Here is a 22,899-nt window from a genome sequence, read left to right on the forward strand (position 1 = left end):
AATAGGGTGATTTTTGACAATGACAGGAGATGGAACATGCAAAGGGTGACAAGTTGTGGGAGTGTTGAATGAACAAAATGGGAGAGTGGTGATGAAATGATAGTGTTGAAAGGGAAGGAGAGAAAGGGCAGGACCACATCTGGAGGTCATAATGCGAGGAAACAGAAGAGGCATGCTCTGTCACAATCTACATGAACATTTTGTTGTGTTTTCTTTTTCTTTTATTCTGGCCACATTTGTTGTTATTATGCCTGTTCATTTGTTTTGTAAAGTGGAAGACGTGTTGTGTCCTCAGTAATATTGTTTTTATATCTCTGTGTGGCTTTAAGACCTGTGGAACTCATGAATATTCCTATGTTGTTTTTCCTTTGGAAGTTCTAAATTAGTCAGTTACTTCTGGTCACTGCCTGGGTTAATTCCCTGACATATGTCTTTCAATGAATATCTGGAATTTCATCTATCCTGCTTGTGAAGTTTCATTTCAACATTTCTGACACCCCGTAGAGGTAGAATGGGGAGTTAAATCCTTCCTGTCTGAGCCATATGCCAAAACGTCTGCCAAACAAATCCATATTTCCACTTGCCAATGGGGAGGGATGATGTAGTCCCCAGGAAAACAGAAAGACTGTTGGGGCTTTAGGGGTTGGGGTACAGCCTATTTCCAGGACAGGCCGCCTTCCACCCATCTTCCTCCCCCCCTCCAAAAAAAAATATGTCCCTGTCATTCATTCATTCAATTTTCTGCCCCCACCCTAGGGGCAGAAATCACATGGTGACAGGGTAGAAAGACTGTTAACACTTTAGGGGTGGGGAACATGGCCTATTTCCACGATGGCCGACCACCAACCTTTTGAAATACATCAAATCTATCCTGGCATCCAGTGGCCATTCTGACTCCTTGGAGGACAGAACAATCGAAAGTCACCCCAATCTGCCTCCCATGTGGAGAAGGGTATTGACGGCTTAGGAGGTGGGGGTAAGGCTTATACCAGATAAATGCTGGCCTACCCCATTCTTCTCTAGTGGGTAGATCCCTCCCTGGAATCTCCCAGCCGGTATCCAGCAGACAGAGGTTCATTTGGAAAGGAATATTGTCACCTTTCGAACAGTACCTCTCCCGCCTTGATCGGTGCTTGAAGGACTGAGAGAAGACCTCTTCCACCCCGCTGCCTTTCCAGCACATGAGAACCATCAGAACCTAATGGCACCCACTGCTTTTGCTTCCACACTGTGTGATATCAGTCAGCGCTTTTCATCATACAGTGTGGAAAAAAAATTCTCTGTTCACCAGGGATTATTTTAAAAAAAGAAAATCCTTGTGGCGTCAGCACCAGAAAGATTCTCTCCACATATGCAGAGGTTGGTTTATTTTTTAAGGTTATTATTTAGTGTTACTTATCCACAGGCAGTTCAGTATTTTAATAACAAAGGGCCAGATGTAGCAAGGGTTTTGCGAGTCGCAAACGGTGAAAAACGCCGTTTGCGACTCGCAAAAGCCACTTTGCTATGTTGAAATGCATTTTGCGAGTCGGATCCGACTCGCAAAATGCATTTCCGAATCGCAAATAGGAAGGGGTGTTCCCTTCCTATTTGCGATTCGCAATGGTATGCAATTCCATTTGTGACCGCGTATGCGGTCGCAAATGGAGTCGCAGTTACCATCCACTTGAAGTGGATGGTAACCCATTCGCAAACGGGAAGGGGTCCCCATGGGACCCCTTCCCCTTTGTGAATGGACCCCAAAACATTTTTTCAGGGCAGGGAGTGGTCCAACGGACCACTCCCTGCCCTGAAAAAACCGAAACAAAAGGTTTCGGATTTTTTGAAATGCAGCTCGTTTTCCCTGCTCGTTTCATTTAAAAAAAAAAAAAAACTGCTTTATTTAAAAGCAGGTCGCTAACATGGAGGCCTGCTGACTACAGCAGGCCTCCATGTTAGCGAGTGCCTATACTCGCAATGGGGTCGCAAACTGCAACCCACCTCATAAATATTTATGAGGTGGGTCTTTGCGACCCCATTGCGAGTTGCAGAAGGTGTCTGAGACACCTTTCTGCATAGCAAATTGCGACTTGCAATTTGCGAGTCGCACGGACTCGCAAATTGCAAGTCGCAATTTGCTTTCTTCCTGCATCTGGCCCAAAGTATCCGAAGTAACAGAGTGGCAGTTCATGTATTAATGAAGATTTTAGCTTGGAGGGTACAGGATGTGGAAGCTATGGTAAAATACTAGTAGGTGGTTAGTTTAGGCTATTTTAGAAACTGTGTTTTAAAATATATATATAAATGATGTTTGAAAAAAATTGGTATAGTTTCATGTTTTTATTTGCCTGTATCTCACTGCCTGCACCACGTACACAGGGCATATAGAGGCTTGAGGTGCATGTGGCTAGAGAGAACTATATGCCTGGGCCACCACACTCGGATCTAGCATGTGAAATGGCTATGGAGAAAGAATTTGTTCCAACATTAGGTGTATGTTTATTGCAAACGTCCTGTGTGAAGTTGTCGCGTAGATTCTCATTATTCTAATGAGACTACTGGATTTTGAGCAGCAGAATCACCTGCAGTGTGGGAGACTAAGTCTAACCCACTGCGGGTGACACCTGTCGCTCCAATCCGGGTTTTGCTCTGGCTAACTAGCAGTGCCCCATCTCTACCCAAGGATAGAGATGACTGGGCAGCCCAGCGCATGACATACTTGGCTTCTCAGGGAAGTCGTGGTCACTCAGGTCTCATCCGTTTCTCTCATTTACAATTCAGTCTCATATATAAATGACAAACAGAAGCAGTATATGTTTCAATGATGAGTTTAATAAAACGACTGCATCTTAGATAACAAAGTGTGAGCTGCAGTAACCAGGATGACACAACATGACAGTATTAAAATTGTGACGAGAAGAGTGAAGCCTCAAAACAACGCTATCATATTGTCACTATGATCAATGGACTACCTCCTACCTAGGCTATGATAGAGAACAGCATGTTAAGCTCTAATCCTGCCTTTCAGGTTCCCCTGGGAAGACATCAACCCCCATACCTTAGCAAAGGCCAGTGGTCTGCGTTAGCATCTGTAGCGAAGCATTCATCAATCAGCATACAGTTGTGGTTCCCTGGCTGGAATCTCCCTCTAATGTGTAAGGGACAAGGAAGTGTTTTTATAATAACACAGCTAATGTTCTGAGAAAATGTCCCTACGAAAGGATGCATGTTTTCTACGAATGTTGGAGACTAAACTTCTACCACGTTCACCGGCAGTGTACCGTGCTGTAGCCTTGGAAGAAGCATAGAGTGATCAAGAATGTCTTGTTTGAGAACAGAGTGCTGGCCTAGGCAAAAACAATTAGAAAAACTGAAAATAAAACAAGAATGTAAAAAATGGGTATTGTAACAATAATAAGACGAAGCTGAATAAGATATATCTAGGTTAAAGTGCACAGCGGCCTAGTGTGTTAAAATAACGTGCATGGAGCTGTAACTAAAATGACTACACAACAAAGGGGGTCATTATGAATACGGCGGAAACAACCGCCATGTTCATGCTGGCAGTCAAAACACTGACCCCCGGCGACCCTAGGCCAGATTATGAACCGTTCTGAGAGCCGGCAGGCGGAAACTTTGTTTCCGCCTGCCGGCTCTCAGAAAGGCTCGGCCGGGACGTTGACCGCCAATGCCTCTGTGCGGCAGGTGCAGTTGCACCTGTCGTGCAGACCTGCATGACTGGGCACTGCACCGGGGCCCCTGCACTGCCCATGCAAAGTGCAGGGGCCCCCATGGGTGCCCCGGAGCACCCCCTCCTCCAGCCTTTTCCTGGTGGGATATAGGTTGGCGGCAAATGAAACATTATCCGCAGGGTAGCGCCGCTACCCTGGCGGATGGTGTTTCATCCCGCCGCCAGACTGCCTGATGGCGGGAGCCTGGCGGTGGGTGACGGCTGCCGCTGGCGGCCGTCACCCTGTTCATTATATGGCGGTTTGAACCGCCAAGTTCCAAATGAGGGCCAAAGTCATTATTAGTTGTCTGCTTCTTTGCTATATTTTCCTGTATGAGAAACACACGGTACTCAACCATAGGTTTTTCATTTATATTCAGAAACAAAGGATTTCTTTGTCTATGTACATTTTACTGGATCCCATTTCTAAAGACATTTCTCATCTATAGCTATTGTTAGAGATTGAACCTTAGCATGCGCAGTCACAGGGGCAACCAAGCATGATCAAAGGTGAGAGTGCTACTGTTTCACGAGACTCTTTGAGTCTCTTTGTAGATGTGGATGAGCAATCAAAGCCCATTTCACTGGAGGTGGTTTAGGGTTGACTTTGTGGTTGATACAACACAAGTATTACAGTTGAATTGACAATGTGAATGGCCATTCAGAGTTGTTAGTAACATTTCTAAATGTTCTTCCATTATCAGTATAAAATGAGGGTCAAATAGTAAAAAGCACAATATGTATGATCCACAGTAAGGTAGTACTGCAACACAGTACCGTGATAAACCCTGTGGGGGGTTGAAATTGTCAAATTTCATGTTCTAGAGCCAGTGTTGTACTATATGCTGTTTGTTGTTCTTGGCAAAAAACAGAAATTCTGTCTTGTTAGGTTGAGCGTAATGTAGGTGCTGAACATCTAGGTCCGGTTGATATGGAAGCAATATTTCAGATGTATGTCTGAAGAGGAGGAGACACAAGTAGAGTTGTGCATCATTGGCATATTGGTGAATCTTGATGCCGTTATCTGTGAGTAGAGCGCCAGGGGGCTCCATGTACAGTTTGAGAATGACAAGAGGCAGTATTGCACCTTGGGGGACTCCACAGGTGATAGGGATCTTTTGTGAGCTTGAGGTGCCTACATGAACTTACTGGTGTCAGTCAGAAAGGTAGAAGAAAAACCAGTGAAGCACATTGTCAGTGAATCCCATTTGAGACTCCATAGTGTGTACAAGGGTGGGATGGTCAACTGTGTTGAAAGCAGCTGAGAGTCCCAGGCAATATCAAGTTGCAAGGGTAATCTTCAACTGTGGTCAAGAGGGCATCATCTTCAATGTGTAAGGTAGCGGTCTCTGTGCTCAGTGATATCTGGAGCCAGACTGGTAGTCATGCAAGAGACGGTTAGCAATGATGTCATCTTGGAGTTGAACATAGAATGCCTTTTCAGTGCTCTTGCTGATGAACAATAAGTGAGCTATGGGATGCTAGTTGGCGAGGTCATCAAGGTCTAGAGTAGAAAATCCCCTTATTTACATGTGTAGCGTCACATAATTTATTACCAAAATGAGAAGTTATGTTCTTAAACGGGTTTACTCACAAGCAGAGTAATGCCAGCATTGAGTATTTTTTAAATGTGCACAAATCTGCTTAAAGAGGAGCATGGTCGAGTGTAAATGGCAGGCATGTCTACCTTTGTCTGTGGAAACCAACAAACTTATGAGGCATACTGAAACCATGTATATGGTTGGATATATATCCCATCATCAAGAGCAGGGTAAAATCTTCATGGGTGAAACCAGGGTGGAACACCCAAATATTGTTGGAGATGTACACTACAGGTTTCTCCACAGTGAGAAATATTTTCTTTAAAAAAAATATTTGCAACTATAAATGCACTGCCCTCACGATGGCTTACAGAGTTAATGCTCGCCTGTGAAATCGCTTTTCTTTACAGGTCACAAGTTTGAACCCAAGCAAGACCGACTGAACCAGCCATTTTTCTGAAGTCAGTAAACTTAAGTGTGATATAAAAATGTGGCCGTCGCAAGGGAAAACAGGAGCCCTATGCCCCAGAACCCTTGCTTTCATAGGCTACTTACCTATACAGGGAAATGTATGTATTTATAGGTCACGCCTACCAGATATTACTGTCTGGGTGCAAAAGTCATATTGGGAGCTTACCAAGAACATAGGGGGGCTTCAGGCCTGCCCCTTCCTTACAATTGGTCAGCTTCCCTGCCACTCTCTCATTTGCCTGTTTCTTATTCATGTCCCAGCTTATCAGTCTTCTGTTTGTCCTTTCCAGCGAGCACAGTCTCTTTACCATCTATTTTTACCTGACCTCATTTCTTCCATTAGTCTCTTTTCAGGTGCTGCTTTTTTCTTTTTGGTTAAGAAGTCAAGGAGAGTGCATGCGTTTTCCAGGCCAACTATTTCCATCATGTACTTTTCCCCTCTCTGTCAATCTTTTGTTCCTCTTCCTCACCAGTATGCTTCTCTCCGAGGCACTTGCCCATTTGTACCCCCCACCACATTGCATCCTCACCCATGTGTTCACCCATATGCATTTACGGTTCCACCCCCCATGCTGCTTTTTATATTTGAATTATAAAAATAAAGAAACAGACAATTCAAGTGTAGAAGCTTCAAGGTTTCCACTTATGTCTATAACATTCTGGTGTAGTTTGGACATCAGCAGTTCAAAGGTAGCCTGTAGTGACAATCCTTATTTGCTTAAAGTAAGGAGACCAGACATCCTAGATTTCCCTAGGAAGTCCCGGTTTTCAGAGAACTGACCTGGCATTTTTCTCAGTTTAAAATACATGTCCTGGTTTTTGGAACAAAGGCCATGTCATTCGGCAGAAATTAAACATATGTTTTTGTTTCTATAGGTCCCCCTAAAGACTGAAATAGCTTAAATAATTCATCGTATTCTTTCAGTCCACACAGGAGGAGGTCACCTGCTTGCTCCCAGTGGGGGAAGACAGAGTGGGGTGGGGTAAGGGCCAATGAGCATAGGGGAGAGGGTCCTGTCATAGCTGATAGGTGAATGTAGACTTGTAAACGAGGAATTCAAAAGAACAAGAGTGCTTTGGGGTTTTCAGTGTTTGTCTGTCACTGTCAAGCAGTATAGTTACTGAAAAAGCAAAGGCTAAAGGAGTTTTATAGTCCGGTGAAAACATTAGTTAAAATATACTGTTTTTAACTAAGAAACCCACTAAAAGTCACCAGTTACGTTTATCTCAAGTAAATATATCTTGTGCTCTAAACTAACTTACAACCTCGCTATGCACTTTTAATTACTTCCTAGATTACAACACTCATGACATGTTCGATGACATCAATGATAACATCAGTGCAACATCTGAAATGAGATCATTGATGACAACACTGTGCATCGTGGGGACAAACAAGTTGCACATCTCCAAACCCAACACTAGATAGCAGGAATATGCACAGCATGTGCATCTACAACAATACATGCCTCGAGCAGATGCTGACAGGTAAGTAACATTTTCCCATGGTCCGGGGAGCAGGGTACCCCTACCCTGCCTCCACATACAGCATTTTTTTTAACTTTTCAGGACACGGGGACTCAACCCAGTGTTCTGAAATGGCAGCCGCAACATTCCTCTTCATGCTGCGGCCAGCCAATCACAGCATTAATTCCTGTTGGAGTGAGATGGCTTGGCAGGAAAAAAAAACCTCTGTACAACCAGATGTCTATTTTTTGATTTTGCATGACCGCGGGACTCTCAGGAACTCACCTGTCTAGATATTTAAAGTTTTTGAAAATTAATTTTTCAAAGTATTGAACAGATTTACACCATATCACAAAGAGCATTCTTTCTGGACCAAGATCTAGGTTTCTGCCACATGTGGTGTAATTCCATTCAGCTGTTTTGGCCAACCATCCCTATAGAAATTGCATGGGGAAACTGTGGTTTAGGCGGGGGGCCCAAAAACGTATTCCTTATTCTATGTCTATGGGAATTTTGCATTCCTTAGATAGGGCCACAGCCCGAACCACTGAATGGAATTACACCAAGTTTGGCAGGAGGCTAGATCTTGGTCCACAGATTGTGCTTTTTGTGATTTGCTGTAAATCTATTCAATATTTTCGGAGGTATTAGGGTAAAAAATGTGTATATCTAAGGATGAGGGTCCACCTCGGATCCAGGGGAAAAGTAAGGCCCTGATTGGCTGACCACAACCTGACAGAAACGTTGCAGCTGCCATTTTGTTTCATGCATGGGCTAGGGGGAGGGAAAAAATCTAGGTGAAAACACACAAGGGGTCAAGTTGCAGATATTGTGACCCAATATTACACATGGAGGGGTCCCTTAGGGACACCTCAGAGGCAAAATAAATGCAATTTTTTTTTTCAGCCGATCCACAGTGGGCCTCAGCACAGCCCCCAGTAAAATCTTGCGAAGGATCCGCAGATTTTAAAAAATGGAAAAAAGTACACCCACTGTATCCAACCCTTGCCACCCATGGCTGAAATCCGTGCGCGGTGGTGGGTGTACGAACTGCAAATTACCCCACATATTGTAATACTCATGACATCTTGGATAACTTCATTGATAATATAGTTACCTTAGGCCACGAGTTACACTTCCATGAAATACCTCGAACTATAACTGCTGAATTTGTCTGGTTTTGTGCGACTAAATTCAGACCCTAACTATAACTTCTCTGTAACCTTTGGTATTTTGAGTGGCTTTCTAAGGTTTTTTTTAAATTCTATTTCCTAACTATAACATCCCTGTAACCTTTGTGGTTTTCAGTGAAAAAAAAAAATCGAAATAAATATATATGTATATTACCTAGAGGCGGTTGAAACTAAGTAGTTATAGTTAGGACCTAATTTCTATAGAAAAAGTTATGTTTTTTACTTGCCTATATCTTTGGAGCTGCTTGATGAATCTTCACAAAAATTTCCAAAAGAATTTGACAGACACGTGAGCTGCTATCTGGAAGGTTTTGGGGTGATCTGTTTAGCGGGGGCTGAGATAAAGAGGGGGTGACATTTAGAGCGTTTCCAATGTTAATTCCAATAGGAAAAATTGAACATTGAAAGCGCCAAAACTTCTGGGTGGGAAATTTAACAGAAAGGTAGCTCTTGGTCCAGAAGGAGCTGGTTTTGTTATTTGGTGTAAATCTGTTTAGTAGTTTTTGAGATATTAAAGAAAATCCAAATTTGTACATATAGGGACGTAAAGGATTTGTGACCCCTCCCGATCTCGTGTTGAGATCTGATTATCTGTCAACACTTCAGCAATGAAGTTTTGGCAGCCATGTTGTGACTCGGCTTGAGCTAAGTCCCAGAAAAAAATGTAAAAAAAACAGAGCTGTGATGGTGAGGTCTCCCAGGGCTAAAACACATTTTTGTTTTAAAATTTATGGCAGGAGTCACAGCAGATTTGCAGAAAATTCAAAAAGAAAAAAACAAAGCACTGGCTCCTGTGCTTCGTCTTTTCTCAAGCCCCCTGGTGAACCGAGTCCCAGGGGCCTTCTTTATTTGTAATTAGGGGCCCACCCCCACCTCCCCTGTTCCCCCAGGGACCATCACCTCCTTGGGGCGATGCAGAAAATATGTGTGGGAGCCACATGGCCCCACCCGCTCCGTGGGAACCGCCACCTCCCCGGGGCTTTAATCAACATTAATGTGGGGGTGTCATGCCCCCCACTTGCAGCCCTAAGGGCCACCACTTCCCCAGGGCTTCAAGCAAAATGCGGTGGAGGCACCCTCCCACCATAGTCCCAGGGACCACCACCTCCCTGGTGCATTTTTCATAGGGGGTGGGGCACGTGGTCCCCCTCAAGGAGCAAATGATGGCCCAGGGGACTGCCATCCCCAGGGCCGGATCCTGCCATGTCCCGGGGTGCCCACCCCCGGGACATAGCTGTTTGCTTTTGCTTGGTGGTAGATGACTGCTCCCTCCAAGCAAAAGCAAACATAACTCCACTTCCTGACATTCGGACCTGTCAAACAGGTCCCGCTGTCAGAAACCAGAATTTTAATCTGTCTTCCCGGCACGCATATCTGCGCGCAGGGAAAACAGAGAAAACATTGCTCCAGCATGCAGGGAGCTGCTATTAAAAGCAGTGCCTTGCTTGCTGGAGCAATGCCGGCACCTGCAGGAGCCAGGAGACAGCTGGAACTGCTGGGTAGGCCTTGAGGCTCCCCCCGAGGTCCTAGATTGCCCGTAAACGGCAAAAAATGAAAATGTCATCAGGAACTGCAGGGGAGGCCTTGAGGGCTACCCCCTCAGTCCCACATAGCCTGTAAAGAGCATCAAATGAATACATATAGAAATAAAAACCATTGTCCTAATGGTCATGGTCTCAGACTGTCACTTTGGGGGGTTCTACTCCACGCGTGGCCCTGAACATTTCCCACCTTTAATTTTTTTAAACTTCAAATGTTCAAGGCTCATACTGAAAGGTGAGCCCACTCTTTTCAATTGACAAATTCATTTTTCTCTTCAATTTGTCCAGAAATATCTCATTGTAAGGATATCATCCATCAAAGCCTAAAAAACTTTCTCTCTCTCCTTCTCACTCTTTTTCCATCTCTTTTAGTGTTTCTCCCACTAACACACCTACTCAGACCCTTACGTACCCACTCACATATCCACTCAGACACTCACAGACCCACTCAGACCCTCGTGCACCCAATCACAGCCCCAGTCAAACACTCACGCGCCCACTCACTGACCCACTCAGACTCTCATACACCCACTCACAGACCCATTGACATCCTCATGCACCCACTAACAGACCTGCGCAGACACTGATGCACCCATTAAGATACTGATGCATGCACTCTCAAACCCAGACACTCTCACAGCCACTCTCACCCCGAGGTACATCCTCTTACACCTATTCTCCTACCCAGAGAGATAGGCTGTGGCCAACTCCCACGGTGCATGGCCAAAGGGATGTGTGCAGAGTAGGGTTGGTTGGTAAGGGGGGTTGGCCGCAGGGACTGGCTGCAGGCTAGTCCTTACCGCCTACTCCTGCTGTGCACGGGTGAAGGCCGTGCATGGTGTGAGGTTGGGTGCTTATAGGGGTTGGCTTCAGGGCCTGGCTACAGGCCAGGACCTGTTGGCAGCCGCCACCGCTCATGGCCGAAGGATTAACGTATGGTAATCTTAAGTAACTATAGCTCGTTCCCTAAGGTAACTATAGCTCATGCCCTCGCCATGCTCTGCTAATTACCTCACAAATTACGGCACTCATGTCATGTTTGATAGCATCATTGATAATATCAATGTAATATTTGCACTAACATTTTTGATGAAAAAACTGTGCATGGCGGGGATGTGAGTTATAGTTACCTTAGGGCACAAGTTATAGTTACTAGAGATAACTCTAACTATAAAAGGTGAATTTCTATGGTTTTGTACGTAAAAAATGTGAGCCTAACTAAAACATCCCTGTAACCTTTGTTTTTTTCAGTGTGTGTGTGTGTGTCTGTATGTGTATGTATATATATATATATATATATATATATATATAGAACATTCAGCTGATCGTGTTCGTGCCTATAGCACTTTAAACACACAACATAAAAATATGATTACATTGTGTAAATGTTGCTTGCTCCTTTTAGTAACAAAAATAGTAATCGGCAGGGTGGTACGACAGGCTGTAATATTATTTTGGTGGATGTACTGTTAACATATGAAAACATTCTTACACCATACGAAAAAGAAGCAATTCAAAAAGTAGATTCATTTACAATACCTGCAATTTGTTGGTGCAGTCTATTTGACCTCGTCCATGGAATTTCCACGCGGAGTGTACTCGTGAGTAGAGTATATTCAGAAAATAAATGATCGTGTTTAGGTTTAGCATCAAAGAAATTTCAAAACGAGCATGCTTCCAACTCGAAAGCCCAATGGGGGTACACTTAAGTAAGACATGTCAGTGGGAGTGAACTTTTTCATGTTGGCTACTGCACTGCATTTGTAGTTTCTCACGGTGGAGACTAGAGCCAGACAGGGTTGAACTTTTTCATATCGGTGAAATACAGCAGTGGGCATGCACTTTCTCAGCTCCAGTAGGTACAACATTTGATGTGCACTTTCTGATGTCAGCACTCTAGTTGTGTACTAGCTCGTCACGGGCACAAAAGAAGTGCACTTATTTCAGACCCTCTAAGCTTCTTCTTTCTCATGTTACACACACCAGTGTGAATGCACTTTGTTTCACATGCCAAGTAGAAAACAGAGCCCATGCGTTCTTGTGAATGGGACAAACCAGACAATCACCTCAGGGACAAGATTGAATTCACAATTTCTCGTGCCATGCACTCCAGTTGTAGTTTAATATCTCCTTTCAAACACAGTGGATTACGTATACTTATGTCAGGCACACCAGTGGACCAATACTTTCTCATGACAAGTGCAAGGAATGACACTTGACACGTGTTGTCTCATGTCAGTCAGACCCGTAGGGATGTCCTCTTCAAGTCAGACCACTGCAGCTGCTCTCCCACTGGAGCCAATTGCACCAGAAAGTGGGAGTGCACTGTCTCATGCCTAGCACCCCAGTAGTGGAGCAGGTTCTCATGTCACATACATTCTTATCAAACAAATCACAGCGGCAAACAAACTTGTGCCAAACATGCTAGTAGACAGGGCTTTAAGTGGGGTGAGAAAAGGGGGAGCAGGATGGATGGAAAAGACCATCTTTTGCATGGTATTTCTACAGATTTTTTGGAATTTGTATGCTGAAACTGTTTTTGCTGGCTATAGAACTTTAGTCAGTTTACTCCTGCTAACCAGTGCTCTCCTCCCTGTACATGTTAGAATTGGCATACTCCTAATTGGCACATTGAGGTTTCTTGTAAGTCCCTAGTATATGATACCACATGTGCCCAAGGCCGTAAATAAATACTACTCGTGGACTGCAGCACTCGTGCCACTGAGTGAATTAGCCTTGTAAAACATGTTTCCAGGCCTGCCATTAGACAGCCTGGGTGTGCAGTTTTAAAACTGCCATTTCAATTTTACAAAAATCAAACCTTTTGCCAGGTCTAAACCTTCCTTTTTATTAATTATAAATGACCCCTAAGATAGGCCTAAATGCCCATAGGGCAGGGTGCATGATATTTAAAAAGTAGGATATGTAGATGTCATCTTTGTACGTAATGAAAAACCTCCAGTGCTGGCTCTCCCATTGACTAACCCTGGTTTTACACCATTACATTTAATAAGTGCTAAATTGAATTTGGAATCAGCTAGAAAAATGGTTCACTGTCTTATTTTAATAGTAATTTAAAAGCAATCTTAATGGGCAAGATTGGTTTTATATTACTATTTTGAAAATTACACTTTTAGAAAGTTGAAATTTTCTGGCCTGAAACTAAAAGGCTTTCCGGCTAGTCCAGGTGTCTTCTGACCCTGTCACCTGAGCCCTGGTGGGTCCCCTGTCATGAGATGTGTATTACTCCCAGCCAGTGGACAAAGGGCTCTAGTTGTTTACAGTGGCACTCCAACCTTCACAGAACTTGCCTAGCCACTTCTCGACCTCAGAAGATGCCTACCTTGTCACTGGCAGATGGACTTCATTCAGGCATCCCTCTCCTTTGTCTCTCTAGTTAGGCTGGTACCAAACGCAGAGTAAGCAGAGAAACTGACCAGAACTAGGGGGTGGAAAAAGGATTGTCCCTAACTACAGCTTGGCACTGGGCATAAAACTGAACCCCACAGACCTCTCCTCAAAAGACTTGTGGACCTGTGAGGAATCAGAAGAACTACCTTGTTGTCTGAAGAACCTGAAGAAAGTCTAGGCTTGCTTGCTTTGAACTGAAGACTCCAAAAGTGACTCAAAGGGTCAATTGGTTGATCTCCTCTTTGAGGTACAGGGAAACACCAAGCTTCCAGAGGTCTCTCTTCTTGCACCTGCCCAACTGGACCTGCCCTGGAACCTGGTGCTGGCCTCTGTTGTAGTGAATACTAACTCCAACTAGTGCCCCCCAGGTCCTGGACCATTGAAAGATGTTAGAGTATACTTGTGTCCCCAAACTGCAAGAAGTTGGACTTATAAACATTTTGCTTGGAGAACCTTCAGAGAACGGGATTGCCATCAAAGCTGTGGCCATCGACATTGAATTGCCGGTTGGCCTCAGATTGCTAGTTTTCCCTGGTGAAAGAGAGCTGATGTCAAAAGTTTTCTAATCCAGAATGTAGAGGGCTTCATCTGGACCGATGCCAAGCAGCATCTGATCAACATCAATGCCTTCCTGGGCACAGAGTTTGGACTTCACCTGCTCAGAGCTTTCCCACCTTCCTCAACGATCGCACCAGGACCCCACTCGTCAGCAGCCCAGAATTGTCGAACCCCCTTTTGGATCCAGCTTACAACTTGCCAGTCAATGACTCGTTGATGACCACCTTTTTACATAGAAGTATTTAAATGAGAAGGTATACTTTTTACTGGACAAACCAGGTCCATGTGTCTGATGCAGGCCCCATCACAGTCGGCCTTAACTTTTGATTTTGAACCAGTCTATTGTTCAAACTTAAAAAATTCATACCTGATGTACTTCTAACAACGTTTTTGTCATTTTCGTGTCATTTCATTTATTAAAATATTCTCTATTTTTCTAAATTGGTTTGAGATTTTTTTATGTCGTGTTTTCACTTTATTGTTGTTTGAGTACTGAATAAATTTTGCTTTACACGTTGCCTCCAAGTTAAACCTGACTACCTTTTTGCCAAGTTACCAGTGGGATAAGTACAGGTTTATTTAGTGGTTCCCCTGACCAGGACTGTTATTATTTGAGATGGGTTCTTACCCCAGCAACTAATACTCCAGTTTCTTAATGTCTGTCAAAGGGCCGGGGCCATGTAATTAATGGCGCAGCTTAAGCACATAAATTAAATTTCTGTGATTCCCATAGTGTGCCAGCCAAGTAGTATTTTGGTGCCTTTATGAGATTTCTGTTATTGCGTCCAGATATGTAACACAACAACTGGCATACATCTTAAACCAGCTGGGACTGTTAGCTTTGTCAACGATCGTTAGATGTTAAGGGATAAGCACTATATAAGAGATTTATACCTGACAGCCTTAGAGTGGTCATCCCCCAACCTTTTTATCTGCCTCCCTCCACTTTTCTGCTGGTTTTAGGGCTCTGCGTACTTTACCACTGCTAACCAGTGCTACAATGCATATGCTCTCTTCCTTGAACATGGTAACATTGGCTCATACCCAATTGCCATATTTAATTCACTTGTAAGTCACTAGTAAAGTGCACTACATGTGCCCAGGGCCTGGAAATTAATTGCGGTTAGTGGGCCTGCAGCACTAATTGTGCCACCCACATAAGTAGCCCCTTATCCACGTCTCAGGCCTGTCATTGCAACTTTCTAACAAAGAGTAATATGCAATTCAGAAATAAAAATAACATTCTTGAAATTGCTAACAATGGTAGAGAATTCAGGATTGAGTAAAAAATGAAAAATTATTAGCAACTAAATTGTTGATATGGATTACCTTAACTTTTTTTTAACTAAAATTGTTTAGAAACCAATCAATGTTTTACCATTAAGGTTAATGACAATTATATTGGGCCTAACAGGGATTCATTTCAGTGTCTGTCCTTTTTTATTTACTACCAGGTCTGAGACCCAGATGGCTGCGGCCCACTTAAGCCCTGCTAGTGGATTGTTAATTCTCACAAAACACTGCAGTAAAAGCATGTGTTTACATATCAGTGGAAATGCATACTCTCATCAAGCACAAACAATGTGATGGGAGGAATGCTTGCAAGGATTCTAACCACTGGCAATCATTTTAGTTAGCATTCCAACCCATTGTTCTTTTGTCCACTATGCCACCTTAGACTAGACCGAGCCATATGCAATCCAGTCTTGGTCCTGCTGCAGTAGGATCAGCCCAGCCCAAGATGCCAACCCGTATACTCTCTCAACCAGAGCACAAGCAGCCAAATACCAGTTTTGCCCTGATAGGGGCTCTTCAGTTGGGTGTAGCTTGGTGCCAGTGGCACACTGAGGACTAGACCCACGTCTGGCACACCCTTGTCAATTAGGGCGTTACACCACAAGTGATGGGAGGAATGCTTGCAATAAGTCTAACCAATGGAAATCTCTTGGGGTAGCATTTTAAACCATCATTCTTTTGCTCACTATGCCACCTCTTATTAGGCCCAGACACATGCACATCAGTCTTATTCCTGCTCCAACAGGAACAGTCCAGCCCAAACTGCCAAGGCTGCACTTACATCAGACTTCACCAAAGAGAGCATACCTTCTCACCTCAGAGAAATTGATAGGTGTGCACTCTCTCATGTCGGCAGTGGAAGTGCATAACTAGGAATGTAATTTGTCATGTTAGATACAGTAGATCTCACTTGGTTTTGTGTACATTTGCAAATTCCCTTGGCCTGCTTATTTTGATAAACATTGATAAACATCTGCTATACTCTGTATTATACAACTGGTGCTTGGCAACTTTATTTTATATTCTAATACATTTTTCCTCAGTCATTCCTACCTTGTAGTGAAATAAAGAATGCTTATCTATCTCTTTGTTTTGACTTTCTTTTTAGGTTATTGTCCACACTTGTGTGCCACTTATGTACATATCCTAAGATGTATTGTTACAATAGGTGCACACTGATTTTTAGGTCTCACCTTCCAAACAGTACATGCTGTCTGTTGGCAAAAATGCTTCTCCCCCGTGGTCCTCTCTGAGGCAGTCACCCTCATGTGCCTTCCCCCTGCGAAGCCAATAGGTCCCAAAGGCAAGACATATTGGCTTTGTCAATGTTTGTGTTTTTTAACTGAACTGCCAACCTCATTAGTAACAGGGTAACTTACTAAATGGACCCAGATGCCAAGCTTTTTTTCTTTGACTTGACATCTCTTTTTTCATTAACACTCGGAAACAGGTACTTATTGCACCTAACAAAAGCAAAAGACCTGTCACTAAGGACCCATCATTATTTTGTTCTCAGGCCTCGTAAATAGTCAGAAAAGTCTGTATTAAGCACTATAAAAACACACACACTTAATTCTTTCTGCTTCCATAAATGTGTACCTATTGTCCTTAGATATGTAAATATTTATGCATGGAAGTGGGCATGTCCTTATAGTTGGAATTCTTTGAGCAGTCCGAATTTCTTTTTTAATTCTTTTTTCCTGACTTTTTTTTATATGTTCTAGGCACTTCTTTCCTCACTCGGTTGCCTGGCCTCCTTAGTTCTGTCAATGAGAAAATATTCGGAAATTTGCCCACGTGTTTTCTGGTTCATTCAGATTCTTATTCAGCCCCTTTCCTGCAGCTTGAAATAAACACCTACACATGCCAATAAATACTGCATGTGCTGACACGCAAGGCAATGATTTCCAATTGGTAGAAGCTAATGAGAATTACCCACACCATCGGAATCATGAGTCCTGCTACAACTCTGCGGGTCTGGTTTATTTGGCTTGTGGTCTCCAGGAGCAGCGGCCACCTCTTAGTGAAACTCTGGAATTAACGAATTATTAGAGGGATCTCAACGGATTGTCAGGGACACCCTCACTATCATATAGACGTCTTCTCATCTCCCTAGGTGAATTTCCAGGGTTACTCCAGTGGTCGGGAGCGATAACGGTACTCTTATGGAGGCCCTCAAAATGAACGCTTTAGGATGTCATTCAGTATTGTTCTGACTTTAAAGGCCAGTTTTACTTTTTACTGATTTGTTGAGCATTTTATAATGCCTTCTAGTGACATTTTGGTTATATTGTTTCAGGTGGATTTGAAGTACCGAAAGGTGTCAACGTTCTAATTGTGCCCTATGCACTGCACAGGGATCCGAACTATTTCCCTGACCCAGAAGCATTTCAACCGGAACGTTTCTTTTCTGAGAATAAAAGTGGGCGAAACCCTTATGCATACGTACCGTTCTCTGCGGGACTCAGAAACTGCATTGGTAAGTTCCAAGGGTGTAGCTTGGCCAGCATGAATGGGGGGTGGGGGAGGTAGGGGTGTGAGCTTCAGATTTACCAATAATCACGCTGGGACATCTTGCAAAAATACATTTTATGAGAATCAGGACGTGGGGGGCGCTTAAGGGACAATGGAAAGAGAGAGGAGTGCAGATTGTTTGGGGTATTTAAGATGCAATATTTTCAAACTTATCAACATTTTTAAGGCCTTCAAAACAAAGAGAAGAGAGACAGAGTATGTCTGTTTTTTAGGTGTGGGTATGTAAAACGTCCAGATGAAATCTGACAGATACTCCACATTACTTGACTGAAAGAACTTGTACTATACTAGCTAGTACAGAATACATTTTTAGGGGGGTGTAACGCCCCATACAGTCCCCCTGGAGCTACACCCCTGCAAATACATTTTATTAAGGAACTTTAGACCTGATTTAGGGTACAACTATTTTAAAACCAAGAGCCAAACTTGGAAGGGAATGTTATAGGATGTCTTTACTTTGAAGGGTTTTATTTATTTGGACTTTAAGAAGATAAGCTTCTGGTGGTGAGATGGAACTGTGCTCTCACAAAATATGAGGGAACAGTTTCCAAATTAAAGAAAAATAATTCAAGTAGACAAGCCATTAGAGCAATGTGTGTCTCAACCTATGTCTTAACTTGTTGATAAAGAAACATTTCATTACATTCAAATCTATTTTCTTTTCATAACATTATTTTCCACAAAGGATCTTATATTCAGTGTGAAAGCTACCCCAGTTACATTCAACTGTATTTTGTATATTATATAATCCGCTGTTGCATGGTAATCCTCTTCACTGTGTGACAACTGCTCATCATCACAAAGTTAATACAGGTAATGTAGCAGTGCTACTGCCCATTGACAAAAGTGATCTTACTAAAACACCTGACTTGAGTGTACTTGCAACAATATGTCTTTCGCATGGTTACCCAGGTTTTGCCATTTGTCTCTGTCTTGACTCACCACTGTCCCACCCTAACAGGATCGCTTCTTGTTGTGAAGCGGCATTCGTGCAGCCTTTGGTCCAGAACGTGAATCTTTGGTCCAGAACGTGAATCTTATGTCGCTGTTAACAACCTTGAGTTTTGCCAAGCAGAGCAGACCCTTACTCATTTTGAGTGTGTAGAATTCCTATCTAGTCAGCTACAGTTCTTTCCTCTTTGCTCCTTCTGTTTACTCCTGTCCAAGAAAAAGTAAGATCTGATGAGCTTAAAGTTGCTCTTTGCTTTACTGTTGTCTTAGCAAGTCGCCCCTCTTTTCTTTCAAGTATTCTTCATCTCTATGGATTCTATCTTTGTTTTCGGGCTTCCTCGTTGTTTTGAGTGAAACAGACTTCATGGGAAGAGCTGGGGTATAGGTGCTCATCAGCTTGAACTCAGTGTTTCACCTTTGCTTCATTAAAATTATTATACAGCTATCTTAATCTCTCAGTCCTCTGCCATTTCTTGAAGATGCGAATTGAGATGATTTTAGGTTGATGAATTCTGCCCTTCTCTTATGTTTATATTCCCTCGTAGAAATGATGACTCAGATATTGCACTGAATGAATTGCTTTCAGTGTTGGCCAGTTGGTCTTCTAACTCCTCCTGTGATTTTCCAGTCAGATCTCTCTGCTGGAACTTTATATTGAAATTTCAATCTTAAATGTGCTTGTGGCTCCATTTCAGATTAATAGGGGTGTACTATCTTTAGCATCAGCCTGTTAGCTATTGTTCTGATAGCAGAAACGCTCATCTTTGGATGCTGTTTCTCTGCACTTTATCTGGTCAGTCCTACCTGAACTTAACATTGTGCATATTCTGTCCATTTGTCTTTGTTACATTTGGGGAACCAAGTATGATAAAGCTACCCCAAAGCAGTATTCACAGACCTTATCAGTGCAGTATTGTGTCCGAAAATATTTTACTAATAGGCATCTTAGATAGTCTCATTGACAACTTGTGCATGAGCAAGTTGAAAAATTTAATTTGACGTAAGCATGTGGGCAAAAGTATCTCGCCTAACTTGTGCACAATGAGTGTTCATCATGTACTGATAGGAATCAGCATATACGCAGTCTGTTGAATATATTTTGTGCATAATATTTGTAAGAAATATAAAATAAAGTGTGTTTTGGGCACTGCAAAAGAAGTAAATTTAAAACTGGCACATTTTTCTACAACGTTTTTTCTTTGCAGTAAAGGCAAATTCCTTTTCAGGGTTAGAGGGCTGCATAAATTATGCAAAAAAGAAGAAGCAGAGAACACTGGATACTTCCCACATTAAGGTGGAGCGCAGCTCCTGTATAGAGCGCCCTACAACATCAGCGACTCTCTGAATTTGCTTGCCTCAGGTGCTGCTGAGGTGAGCAGGTTTTTTCCCCCTCACCCGGCCCAAGCAAGAAAGAAAATGGGGGCCACATCTTTCCTGTCATGTTACATCCAGCCAATTAGAACCTTACTTTTCTCTGGGACCCCAAAACTTTCAGGACAGCAGCTGAGGTGAGTAGCAAACTAGTTTTGAAAGTTTTGTGAAGATTCATAAAACAGCATTAAACTTATTAGCAAAACAATAAACTCTCCATCTTTTGGAACAGTTGATCCTAACTATATATTACCTACTGGTGGTCGCCAGTAGGTAGTTATAGTTAGGACAATTTTTCCATAGACAGAGCATTTTTTTGTTTTGCCAATAGCCAAGGCCATTAGAAGAATCATACGGCTGCTACACATGTCTATTGTTTTTCCCCAGGATTTAACATAGCTCAAACTCGATCTCTCACAGTATGGGAGTGCTTAACATGAGCACTAGTTACATTGACAGACAGTATGGGAGCACTTAACATGAGCACTAGTTCCATTTACAGACCGTACAGGAGCGCTTAACATGAGCATTAGTTACATTTACAGATGTAAATATAACTAGTGCTCACGTTGAGCTCTCCCATACTGTGAGAAGTCGAGTTTGCGCTATGTAAATACTGGAGGAAAAACAACAGAAATGTGTAGAAGCTGCATGATGCTTCTAATTGCCTTGTGACATCAAAAATGTGACATTCCTCATGTCACAAGGCAATTAGAAGCATACAGCTGCTACACTTCTATTTTTTTTCTCCTGGTCTTTACATAGCGCCAGAAGCAGACAGACAGGCAGTGAATTTAAGAGTCACCCTGCGGTGTGGTAAGAAGTTAAGGTAAGGTTTTTTGTTTTGTTTTTTAGTTTGAGGCCTGCGTAATTTCAAGGGACACCAACCGCCACTGTACTGTTCTACATGCAGGTTCCGCAAAAGGATAAAGAGAGGTTGCCATCCTTTTTAAACACACACCTTTTCTGTGCCTCAAAACATGAAGGGACCTTCTGGGCTGACCTTTGTGAATGTGCACCACATTCCAGGAAGACATCTGCTCTTGTTTGGGTCCCCCTCCAGCTCCCCAGGGGAAATTTCAATGGGGTAGCAGTCTGGGTGCTGGATATATGCTGTAGTAACATATGATCAACTGGAAACAGGTGAAACCTGGCAGGCTTCACTCAGTCTGAGGGCCTCAGAGACATGTGCGTAATATCCATACCAATGGCTCACACTTTGCATTGTACTTTGATGCTTACCACCACTTTTCTACGATAGATAACTTCCAAAGGTGTCTGTCTGAGCTACACTCTATATTGGGTGTACGTGTCCTGACCTGCATTTATTTCCCTGTTGAACCTATTGTGTGTGGTGGTGGTGAGCCTTAGATGGTGGACATAGATTGGCTGGTAGTTAAGGGATACGAACTTCGTAGCATAAATGAAGAAAGAAACAGTTAATAAAGAAAAATTGGGTGTAATAATAGGGGATTGATGGTGCTCAGGGTACTATTAGGCCAATTAACTCATTAGGGGTTGCCTACACAAGCGAAAACACCCATCCCTCGAAGGTTCAAGATAAACCCAACAAAACAAAAATTACAACAAAGTGAGGCCCCCCTTACCGAAATTATTACATGCACAAAATAAATATGTCAAAAATCAAGTGAGTACAGTTCAAATCAAGCAAGTCAAAATTCAAGTGAGTAAAGTTCAAAGGAATGCAATCAAGAAGTTTCACATCAATCAATACAAAGTCCAATCCAGTCCAGAAATTTAATAGGTCACAACTTTAAAGTTTACAGCATCATCCATGGAAGTACACTCCGAGTCGAGCCAACACGTGTTTCGTCAAGGGGAATTCTTCTAGTCCCCAGCGACTTCTTCAGGGCTCTATATTTATAAGCAAATAATTGGTATTAGAAACCAAAATGCTCAGACTATATGATGATAAGTATAATATATAGAAAGTGGTCCCCTTAAAACCCACAGAAAAACAATTAACTAAAATGTGAGAGGAAAGAAGAATTCACTGATGATAGAATCCAATATTTGACAATCCTACATTTAGAACCCCCACATCACCAATTATAACGAAAAAAGTGCTACTTAACCAAAATTACTCCTTACTATTATCAAAACACCATGTAAGTATTTATCCAAGCACCAAACCAAGTGAAATAATAGTGAAAAGTTAGTGAAAAGCCACAACTAGTTTGTCTTGGATGGCGTTGTCACCTAATAATACCTTATAAGCTTCCGATTCCAAAATAATGCAAGTCACTCCAAAAGATAGGTAATGTAACAAATTTCACTGCTCAATATCAAACAATATGCCTGTTACCGCAAGAAGAAAAGCACAACATCCAAATAAATATCTCGCTACTAACCGTAATTTCAAAAGCATGCGAATAAGTGTAGGTTATATATCTTACATTTAATTCCAAGATTGTTGTATCCTCAATATTTGTGAGGCCGTTACATTCTAGGCTAAAATAAATAAAAGAAGTTAAGTCTATAATTCGTGTTAAAGTCCAGCCAGTGAAGAAAATATTCAAATAACCCTCTGCTTTCTTACCTATACAGTTGCCCGCTATCCAAAACGGTGTCTAATCACCAAACGACGCCATGTTGCGAGTACGCACACACGCGTCTCGCGCTTCCGGAGATTAAATCACCTCCGGGAGCGCGGTATCACCTCGCGCCAACAACAGAAAAAACAGACTGTAGTCCGTTATTCAAGCACACTATTTTGCGGAGAGTAGCAACATGTCACAGATTCTTCAGAAAATACCATCAAACAAGGAAAACGGACTATAGGTGGGGTTAAAATAATCGGAAAGCATAATTCGTAAAAAAAAAAACCACTAGAT

General features: G+C 42.6%; 1 protein-coding gene across 1 annotated transcript in view; it reads left to right on the plus strand.

Annotated features, from left to right (window-relative positions):
* CYP4V2 (cytochrome P450 family 4 subfamily V member 2) overlaps window positions 1-22,899 on the plus strand; it is a 286,243-nt gene that overhangs the window by 220,594 nt on the left and 42,750 nt on the right. The window contains exon 10 of the mRNA XM_069200117.1: window positions 17,487-17,666. Coding sequence (XP_069056218.1) covers window positions 17,487-17,666 — 180 coding nt within the window. The remainder of the gene's footprint in view (window positions 1-17,486; window positions 17,667-22,899) is intronic.

This window comes from Pleurodeles waltl, chromosome 1_2 (genome assembly GCF_031143425.1).
Source record: "Pleurodeles waltl isolate 20211129_DDA chromosome 1_2, aPleWal1.hap1.20221129, whole genome shotgun sequence".
In the NCBI taxonomy this organism is placed as follows: Eukaryota; Metazoa; Chordata; class Amphibia; order Caudata; family Salamandridae; genus Pleurodeles; species Pleurodeles waltl.